A 10,656-nucleotide genomic window follows, 5' to 3' on the forward strand; every position below is an offset into this window, starting at 1 on the left:
CTTTATTGAGTTCTAATGGGATGTTCCAATTCAATGCCTGCGCCTTTTCCCAGTCAGAACCGACTGTCGCTTTAAGACAACCATCTCTGGGTGGCTGATTGATTTCATATTCACCGACGTGTTCGTGGAGAAATATTGTTTGAGAGACACACACACAAGAAAGCCAGAGCAGAGATATGCACAGTGTTCGAGGAGAGATAGCGCTCAGGTTATCAGTGCTCTTGAAGATGAAAGCATCTTGAGAATGGCCTGCACGCCTTTGGAGTAGAAGTCAGCACCGTTGCGTATCTTTGGAAGGGATTTTGCTCACCTTTATCCGGATTGGTGACAACAACAACATCCCATTAAAGGAGGAGGATAGTGAGGCATGTCGGAAAAACACGGTAAAATCGACTGTTTGTTGTATTGCGCAGTTTTTTTGCGCATCGTGTTTTGTGTGCTTGGAAACTATCGTGTTTTCTTTTCTAAAATTAAAAACCTCGTTTTAAACCATCTCCTTCTGATGTGCGTATTTGTAGCCTACACTCTCTGCGTGGGTGCAGCCAACGGAGAAACATCACGGCCTTAATTGATACTCATCTTTCATTCCATTATCACACTTTAAAAATGTGAAATTTCAAATGTTTTTTTTAATTCGATTTGTTAGTTTCATCCCATTATTAGCCTCAATAAACATTATCATTGTGGCATTACGTGGGTGAACAAGCTGCCATAATGATGCTGTGATGAAGATTAAATAAAGAATCACGTCACGGCTGGAAATCAAATGAGTGGCCACTTCGTGAACGGATACACCTCCACACGCCACAACCTTGACCCTAGTTTTGTAATTTCAGCACAATGTCAATGTTATGAAAAAAAAAAAAAAATCAATCTTGTAATCTCCACTCATTGTCCAACCATTATGACGTCGTGAAACGCCACACGTATCTGCATGTGGTAAATAATAATTTAGGATTTTTTTTTTCAATTGAGTTAATTAACACAAATCAATTGTTATCTTTAGGAGTGGTGCAGATTGGTCGACTTCAACACTATTAACCACAAAGAAACAGGAAACAATGAACATGTCACCAAAAGTGGGTAAACACGGAACCTTATGCCATCTAGTGGAAGAATATGTAATTGCTCTTCATAGATAAAATACAATACTCAACTTTATTTCTGAGCAACCAGCGCAGCTCTTAATTTGTTACTTTTTTGTTGTTGCTTTTTTTATTTTTTTATTTTTTTGCGGTTGGTCTTATTTAGTTGTTGTTGTCGTTCATATGGAGCCAAAGCGAAAAAGCAAATGCCATTATTAATACTAATAATTAATCACTGTTCCATCATAATATTTCTGACTAAACTGTTGTATTGCACTTGTCCGCATTGTTAATAAACAGAAGAAAAACCATTGGTATTACACACTCCCAAAAAGAAGATTTAATATGTTGATGTAATTTAAATGACATATTTACGTGGTTTCATCTATATGACTGCATGCGCTCGTAAGGGACCATAACTGCGATGAAAACAGGTCTGACACACCTAAAGTGCAGTACATCACAATCATTTCTTTGAAATGATAGATTTGTTGACATCTAAAAACGGAATTTAGAGTAAAAAAATTGAACAAGAAACATTATATGAGGTGTGTTGTATTTTATAAACCATTCATTCCATTCGTATTTTGCCAAAATGAGAATATTGTGTGTGTGCGTGAGAGACAGTTGGAGGAGGACTATTATGTAAAGTCGGTGCCTGAGCACAAGTCGTCATCCTTCATCACTCAGCTGTTCTGCTCTCTGTCCCTTCAAGTCCTCCCCATTCTATCTCCCATGTCCCCCCCTCATCCATGCTCAACATGCCTTTCTGAACATCTTGTTGTAGCCTCTGCCTCTCATAAAACACAAGAATCAGTTCCAGAGTCACAGTTTCACGAAGAGAGACGTGTTTTGTCAGAAAATGCTAATGCTAATGAACAAAAGAAAAGTTTTGTCAGAAAATGCTAATGCTAATGAAGAAAAGGAAAGTTTTGTCTGAAAATGCTAACGCTAATGAAGAAAAGAAAAGTTTTGTCAGAAAATTCTAATGCTAATGAAGAAAAGAAAAGTTTATCAGAAAATGCTAATGCTAATGAAGGTAGTTTGAGAGGGTTTGATGGAGGGGGGGAGGTTTTTATTCAGTGGAAATCTCAGTCATCATTAGCACATAGGATATTCCTGCAGGGTCCTTTATGGCTCTCATTTGATGTCTTTCGTTTGGAAATATGGCGAAAGAACAGACGCATATGGCCTTTACACATATAGGAAGCCATTGCAGCGAAACCGTTTTCAGAATTTCAACCTATGTGTGTCTGTGGGAGTTTTTGTCCATTAATCCAGAGGGGTTTTTGGAGATATGAGCCTTAAGAAAGATATTTGATCACAAATCATGGAAAAAATAAAATAACAATACTTACAGGGATATATTGTTTATCCTCTGCGAACAAAAGCGGCTTACTGAGCTAATGTGACCGTCTCCTTTGTGTGTATCAATATACAATACAATGCAATACAATTTTAGTTATATAGCGCATTTCATAACAGCTAGAGCTGTAACAAAGCACTTAACAAACAGTAAACAATACATAATAAACAATAAAAAGGCCATAGTACACAAGTGTTCATCAATAAATTAACATAAAACACTATATACAATTGACACCGCCCTGCGACTGGCTGGCGACCAGTTCGGGGTGTAGTCTGCCTTCGCCCATTGACGGCTGGGATAGGCTCCAGCAATTCCCCGCGACCCTGTATAGGATAAGCGGTTTGGAAGATGACATGACATGACATGACAATTGACACCGGAAAAGAGCCAAAAATTTCAGGTCTGATTAAAAGCCAGAGAATAGAAATGTGTCTTCAACCAGGTTTTAATAATGGACAGAGAGGGGGCTTGCCTAACATCCAATGGGAGGTCATTCCAAAGGGAAGGACCAGCAGTCGAAAAGGCTCGATCCCCCCTTTAATATACTGCCCCCAAGTGGCCAAAGCGCACATACCAAAAGGAGCAGCAAAAAGTCCATTGAACTGATGCAAAAAATGTGCCAGAAATTGGTTAATTCTTTACTTTCACTTTTTAAGGTGACAAATAACATTATATAGCAGGGGTACTCATATTTAAAGAGGTCCAGTTTGAGAATTTTTTTTGAAGCACAGGTCAGGAGGATGACATTCTGATTAATATTGTTCTTGTGGAACACAAATTAAACAAGCAGTCAAATAGTACAATTCTCCATTTCCTCCATTTTTTTTCTCCGTCCACTCCCAGGCCTCGACGACTCCAACCGTCAGACGATGCAGCCCCCTCCGTACATCCCGGGCCCCCCGGACCCTAACGTACCGCAGCACCCCAACATGCCACCCGGCGCCCAGCCCAGTTATCCCCCGCCCCCTCCACCCCCGGGCTCAGAGGGATACCTCCAAGAGACGCAGTTCCATTGTAACACAATTGGGCCCCCGGGGGCCCCACAAGGCTACACAGTCCAGACTCAGGGACCCGGGGGAACCATGCCTCATCCTCCAGTGGGATACCTCCATCCTGGGTACCCTCTGCAGCTGCAGCCGTGCACCGCTTACGTTCCTGTCTACCCAATGGCTTCGGTGAGTCGTATTTGTTGTCGTGAACATTGGACCTTGACATTTAAACACATTGCTATATGCAGTATTGATGGATTTATTTGGTAAAGAAAAAAAATCAAAACAGAGTATGTTATATAGTTTAGGTTCTTCAAAGATAACATCTTTTGCACATCTAGATATTTTCTCAGTCAGCTTTATAATGTGCATTTATGCATTGGAATGACTTTAAATTCACAGTTGTGCAAGTTAACTCATTCACTGCCAGACATTTTCAGAAACTCTTTTACCCTAATGTTTGAAAAAATTTGAAAAAAATAGAAATAAATTCCTGGGATTGAATGGCTGGACTGTGAAAAGACAAATAAACACGTCAATGGCAGTGAATGATTAGTAGCTTGAATTTGAAGGTGTTTGCAAACTTTTGACTGGTACTGTATACATCAGGGGTGTAACAAAAAAATCATTTGAATCGGAAAATCGGTTTTGATAAAAAGATGTCGACTGTAACAGAATCTAACAGTTACACTTTAAAATGTATCGGGATACATACTGAATAATCGTTTATTTAAGAGCTGTTCAGTGTCTTTGAAGGAAATACCACATTTATAGTAACCTACTGAAAAGAAACTCATTGCATCGTATCAAATCGAATTATAATCGAACTGAATCGTTCCACTTGAAAATAAACCATCCTCAAATCGTAGTGCACCCCATGTATTGAGATTAATCTTTTTTTGTGTGTGTGAGTCTTTTTTTTTTTTTGTGAGAGGTTTATGTCGTTGTGAAACGTTAACACATTTTGTACGTATGTGATATGTGTGAGTTTTTGGGGATTGTATAAGAAGTAAATGTTATTTTTGGCCTATACGTATTTTATATTAGTGGTGGTCAATTTTTGTTCCATTCAAATTGAAATGAAGTCAGCCATTGACTGCAAATAAGATTTGGCAAAACAATACTTTCATGTTGCAGTATTGCAGAAATAATTCCACACCAACGAAAGAATGTCTAACAGCAACATTTTTGAAAAATGAAAAACAAGAATGATAAACATCATCATAATTGTGAAATTTCCCATTTCCGTGACAGGGACAGCCCTACATGGCCGCAACAGGAGGCCACCCAGCAATGCCCCCGGGTCAGATTCACCCCATGCAAATGCCGCCTAACATCACCTTGATGGACCGCCGGCCCCCGCACGACTACTTGCCCATTGCGGTGCTCACCACGGTGTGCTGCTTCTGGCCCACTGGCATCATCGCCATCATCAAAGCGGTACAGGTGAGTACGGAGGGAGGGCGTGACCTTTTTTTTTTTTTTTTCTTTTAACTTATCTATGTAGCTATGCTTGTGCAACAGCAGCTGATTGTGCAGGCCCGCATGTACCCAACAGATACATTACATAATGGCACCATTTAGGGAGCAACTGGAGGGGATGCTTTTTTTTTTTTTTTTTTTTTTTCCAGTGACCCTGCTCACTCAGTTCAGTTGGCTTTGAGTTGAGTTGAGCTGACAAGGCCTGCGCCTGACTATGGTGTGTAACTGCAGTGCCGCGTGGCCTCTTTCTTTCCGCACGCTCGGTGACATCGATCCGTTTGTGTTTGCGCTGAACCCACTCGTGCCTCTTACATAATATTCAAATGTCCCCCTCGAAAGCCGTTTTCAGAATTCAAGCAGCTTATGGTCCATGGACTAGTACTCTCTACGTCGTCATCATTCGAGAAATAAACACAAATACATCTTTTTCAAGAATATGTTCCCAACTAGTTGAAACGGGGCATTCTGCTAAATATTGCGTTTGTGGAATAAGAGTTAATCCACTCGTTTTTAGCCATCTCTGGGGGCGGCCATTTTGTCACTTCTGTCGCCTGAAAATGACATGACAACTAGTCAGGGCTCAGGTAACGACCAATCACGGCTGATTTTCTGAAGCTGAGCCGTGATTGGTCGTTGAGATGGCTAAAAACGGGTGGATTTTGCTGCTTAAAGCGGAAGTCAACCCAAACATCATTTTTTTCAAGAATATGTTATCAGCAGGCCCACTAGTTGAAACACGGCATTCTGATTGATTTTGCGTTTGTGGAATATAAGTTAAGCAGCAAAATGCACTCATTTTTAGCCATCTCATGGCTGACCTGTTTTCTGAATCTGAGCCGTGATTGGTTGTGAGCAGTTGTGATGTCATTTTCAGTTGACAGAAGACAAAATGGCCGCCCCCAGAGATGGATAAAAATGAGTGGATTATCACTTATTCCGCAAAAGCAATGTTTATCAGAATGTCGTGTTTCAACTAGTTGGCCTGCTGGGAACATATTCTTTCCGTTTTAACTACAGCGGTGCCTTGGTATGCAAATGATCCGACTGAGCTACTTGCAGAATATCAAATGTTCTTTCATTGCATATTTTAATTGAGTATTATTTTCACATCTTAGCACACAAAGTACATGGCGGGGTAGTCACTGTTTATCATACTGAATTTATTAACCCATTCACTGCCATTAACGAATTTCCTTTTCACAGTCCAGCCATTCAATCTCAGGAACTCATTTATATATTTTTTAAATTTTTTCAAACATTAGGATAAAAGAGGGTCTGAAAATGTCTGGCAGGGAATGAGTTTTAATAGGTATAATCAATTGTGTGTCATTGTGTCACCCTGGTTACCTCACTGAACATTTTCTACCTCTGACCCTGTCAAAGATATCACAGAAATGCTCTAACGGCTTCCCGTTCACTCCTTTTTCTGTTCAGGTGCGCACGGCCATCGCCAGAGGGGACATGGTGACGGCGGAGATCGCCTCCCGCGAGGCCCGCAACTTCTCCTTCATCAGCCTGGCCGTGGGCATCGCCTCCATCGTGCTGTGCACCATCCTCACCGTGGTGGTCATCATCGCCTCGCAGCATCACGACGACGACTGGGAACCGTAACGAGGCGAGGGGACGTGGGCGGGGCGGGGATGGTGGGGGGAGGGGCGTCATTAAACATCATCTTAGATAATTACATGGAAACTGGAGCACGGATAATATGCGCTGCTACCGCTTGCAGCTACACTCGGCCGGTTTCGCACACACACACACACACGTGCGCGACCGAACATGCTGCCATCAAACATACACATTGACAGCCAAAACAACCAATTACGTTGGATGTCCAAATGCCAAATACAAACCGCCTAATATTTACACGGAGCTGCAATTCATTCGTGTCATGGGATTAGTGACACTAAAGTCACTAAAACATACAACTATTTAACCAAGTATATATTTACAGTATATGAGTATTTTGGCGGGTGTTGGATAACTGTGCCATTTTGAAACAGCGTGCTGCTATTGTATTATTGATGATGCACTTGTGTACTAAAATTCAAGCGTCAAGGGGAGCCGATCAATACACACTTAACACACCAAATCGAGGCTAGTTGACAAAGTGGCAACACAGCCGAACGGGACTATTTGTTTTGGGAGATGTTTTGTATTCGCAGTCAAAACATACAGTATTTAATATGCGTCCGATTGTGTATTTCTTTCCAGAAATATATTTATTGATTTATCCTACATGTGCCAGTCGTTTACTTTGTGTTAAAATTGGCTTGACTTCGACACGTTACCGTATTCTCAGTATTATGATGATGCAGCTTCTTCCAGTAGTTCGAGTAGTGCATGACAATAAATGCATTTGTTGTGAAGCAGTATACAATTTCTAAAAGCATCTTTCCAAATGATTTATTTGGTGAAGACAAGAAGATTGGTTAAATTGAGTCATTGATAGATTTTGATATACCGTATCGTTTTTAGAAGCGTATTGGCCTATATTGTGTTGCGCCTAGACACTATGTGTGAATTGGTAGCGATTAGGAGACAACAGAAGCTTGCATGCCATTCTCGGTTTGTTTCCATTCATCTTGGAAAAGGAGGTTAACCTAAAAAATGTCTTTACAAGAATATTTTCTATGCAAGCCCACTAGTTGAAACATGGCGTTCTGATTAATATAGCGTTTGTGGAATATGAGACAATCAGCAAAATCCACCTGTTTTTAGTCATCTCAGGCGGCGGCCATTTTGTCACTTCTGTCGACTGAAAATGACATCACAGTTGCTCAGAGCTAAGGTAACGACCAATCACGGCTCACCTGTTTTCTGAAGCAAGTAACAAAATGGCCGCCCCCTGAGATGGACAAAAACGGGTGGATTTTACTGCTTAACTCATATTCCGCAAACTGAATATCAATCAGAATGCCGTGTTTAGACTAGTGGGGCAACATAGAACATATTGTTGAAAAAAATATGTTTGGGTTGACTTCTCGTTTAAATATAGAGGCTTAGTGTGCACATGTAAGCTACTATATACATTCCTCTGCAGTTATCCCGTGCGGTGAGTGGTTGTTATAATGTAGCAATCGTTAGATCAACAGTGCAGGATGGCAACGCTTAAAATGAATGTTCATGATAGAAGAGAGAAACAAAAATAATGATAACGCCTTGTAGCACTTTGTGAGAATTCCATTTTGTCCATCTTGACTGGGCCTAAAGTATGTTTTTTTTTTTTTTAACTTTCACATATCTCTTCTACTTCCCTTTTCATTATTTGAATGATACTATTTAAATTATGTGAAAAAACTATACATACATATTATTATTTAAATAACCGTACAATGGTGCCTTGAGAGACTCAATTTATGAGTTTTTGATACGAGACGACGTTTGCAGAATTTTTTTGCTGCAGCAATTAGTAAACAGTTCTTTTAAAAAAAGGGCTTAAAAATATTATTAAACATAAAACAAAGAGAATTACACATTTTGTATTTAAACTACCCACGCAGCATAGTCTTTAGGTCCGTTAGCCTAGAGCTAATGTTAACACATAACGTGAAACACCGTAGAAGACTAATCAGCGGGTATTTGAATAATATAATGTAACAATACTCACAGGCATATGTTCTTTATCCTCCGCAAAGAACTATTATTATTACGTTATTATTATTACTGCTGAAGATTTGTGGGGTCTCCTCTGTATCCATATATATCCGTATGTCTGGATTCTCCCGCCCCCAGGTGGCCAAGGAGCACCCAGCAGAAGGAGCAGCATAATGTCTGTTGGCCAGAAAAAAACCCATCACAAAAACAGTTTGATTTATATTCTATTTAATTATGTCAATTACTCTCTCTATGTATATATATATATTTTTTATAAAATACAATATTATAGAGTGCTATTATTCCTCATTAAAACACACCACAAAAAATAGTGTTCTTTTTTTTGGGGACGTCTTGAACAGATTAATGGCATTTCCATTCATTTCAATTGGAGAAATTGTGTTTAATAAGTTACGAATGCGGTCACGGAATGAATCAAACATTTATCTCAGGGCACCACTGTATACAAATTAATGTTACTGTCTCCAATAGTCAGTGTTTATCACATACCTATTACTTTTGTTTTTGCTTTGATTGTGTGCTATAATATTTTTGTTTGCTATTTATAGCTATAATGGAGGAAGATGTTAAATTTGCTAATTTATTCAAAAGCCATATATTTTGCTATTGTATTTATTTATTTTTGGGGGGGGGGCGGTGATGATTATTGGGATTTATGGCAGCACGTCTGAGGCGCTGGCCTTCTGAAAACAGGCATGTTTGATTTGTGAAGACTAATTGTCCATAAGTATTAATGTGGGTGTGAATGACCATTGCCCTCGCTCTCAAAGTTAGTTGGGGTGGGCTCCAGGTCACCTGTGACCTGAATGAGAACAAAAGCTATAGAAAATAGATGGAACCAGTTGCCAAGAAAATATTACGTAAGAGACTGCAATATATGACAATATTATATGAGGATTGCACTTTTGGGTGTCATGTGGTATTGAGGTAAGCCAACAATGATATGAATGTGGAAAAAGTATTAATGCTGTCGGAAAGATTTTACACACATGGGATTTACAAACGAAACGTACATTCATACATATACATATATTAGGGGTGTGTATCTCTCCAGTAAAAGACTATTTGAATCTTGATACACGGGGTGCGATACAATTCAAAGATGGTTCATTCTAAAGTGAAATGATTCCGTTCATTTCAGTGGGATTACGATTCAATTCCATATCTCAGTTTGAGAGGATATATGATGCAATGAGTTTCTTGTTGTCATTTTACAACATAATGAACTTGTCAATAATGTAAAGGTAGCATTTCCTTCAAAGATATATCTCTTCGATAAAAGACGATGAGCTACGTATCTCGATATATTGTAAAATGGATTTATTAAAACTGATTTTCTGATTCAAATTGTTTTTTTAGTTGCACCCCATATATATAGTATACTGTATACGTACATGCATTCATACATACAAACAGTATATGGTGTCAAGCCATTCATTTTGTAAGTTACATGGCAAGCCCTTGTTGGAAGAAATGGTCCATTCAAAGCATGAATTGCACAGCCGCGTTGCTGTTAAGTGCATAACGCACAGATATGAGCGTGTTTGTACTAAACATTCACTTCTCGCATATCTAGTTTAGATAGTGCTACGCTGCAGCTTCTTGGGCGCTTTGCTTTCTGATGAAAATATATATATATATTTTTTTTCAGTTTATTGTGTGCTTCGTCTTAATTTCATTTCATTTGACCTTGTCATATAGCGGTGATTTTTTTATTTTATTTTATTTTATTTTATTTTTTCAAGGAGGCGGCTGACAAGGAAATGCAAAGTGTACCCGGTTTTGTTAAATTGTGATTATTTATTTATGGATGTGTTGCACAGGACTTGAGCTGTTTTGAGTCATGAATAAAATATATGAATTATGGTCTGTGAATGACAACTTGGAGGAGACAGCATCTTTTTCTTTGGGTGTGTGTGTTATTTTTTTCTACCTCTGTGTGCATCGCTCTCCAACCTCTCACTAAAAAGCTATTTATAGCTGACCCGTTTTCCTGCGCCTGTCTTTTTCTCCCCTCTTGCTCTCGTACGCTATTACAGTGCGTCTGCCTATCTTGTGCATATTGACTTAATTCTTGGGATTAAAGGTACGTTTCTAGCTTTATGTCATGATA

At 39.3% G+C, this 10,656-nt stretch overlaps 1 protein-coding gene across 1 annotated transcript; it reads left to right on the top strand.

Annotated features, from left to right (window-relative positions):
* Positions 1 to 24: 24 nt before the first annotated feature.
* On the top strand, positions 25 to 10,424 carry prrt1 (proline-rich transmembrane protein 1). The gene is made up of 4 exons (XM_086015183.1): positions 25 to 383; positions 3,298 to 3,629; positions 4,698 to 4,889; positions 6,360 to 10,424. The coding sequence occupies exons 1-4, from the start codon at positions 368 to 370 to the stop codon at positions 6,534 to 6,536; spliced, it is 717 nt and encodes a 238-aa protein (XP_085871309.1). The 5' UTR covers positions 25 to 367; the 3' UTR covers positions 6,537 to 10,424.
* The last annotated feature ends 232 nt before the right edge of the window (positions 10,425 to 10,656 follow it).

The sequence above is a fragment of the Filicampus tigris genome, chromosome 18, assembly GCF_054856515.1.
Source record: "Filicampus tigris isolate MCC_2025a chromosome 18, RoL_Ftig_1.0, whole genome shotgun sequence".
Classification (NCBI taxonomy): Eukaryota; Metazoa; Chordata; class Actinopteri; order Syngnathiformes; family Syngnathidae; genus Filicampus; species Filicampus tigris.

Bases quoted from the DNA above. Each gene is read 5' to 3' on its own strand.
- prrt1 (XM_086015183.1), top strand. The intron at 3,630-4,697 runs GTGAGTCGTATT...TTTCCGTGACAG, and splicing joins CTGTCTACCCAATGGCTTCG to GGACAGCCCTACATGGCCGC. The intron at 4,890-6,359 runs GTGAGTACGGAG...TTTTCTGTTCAG, and splicing joins CCATCATCAAAGCGGTACAG to GTGCGCACGGCCATCGCCAG.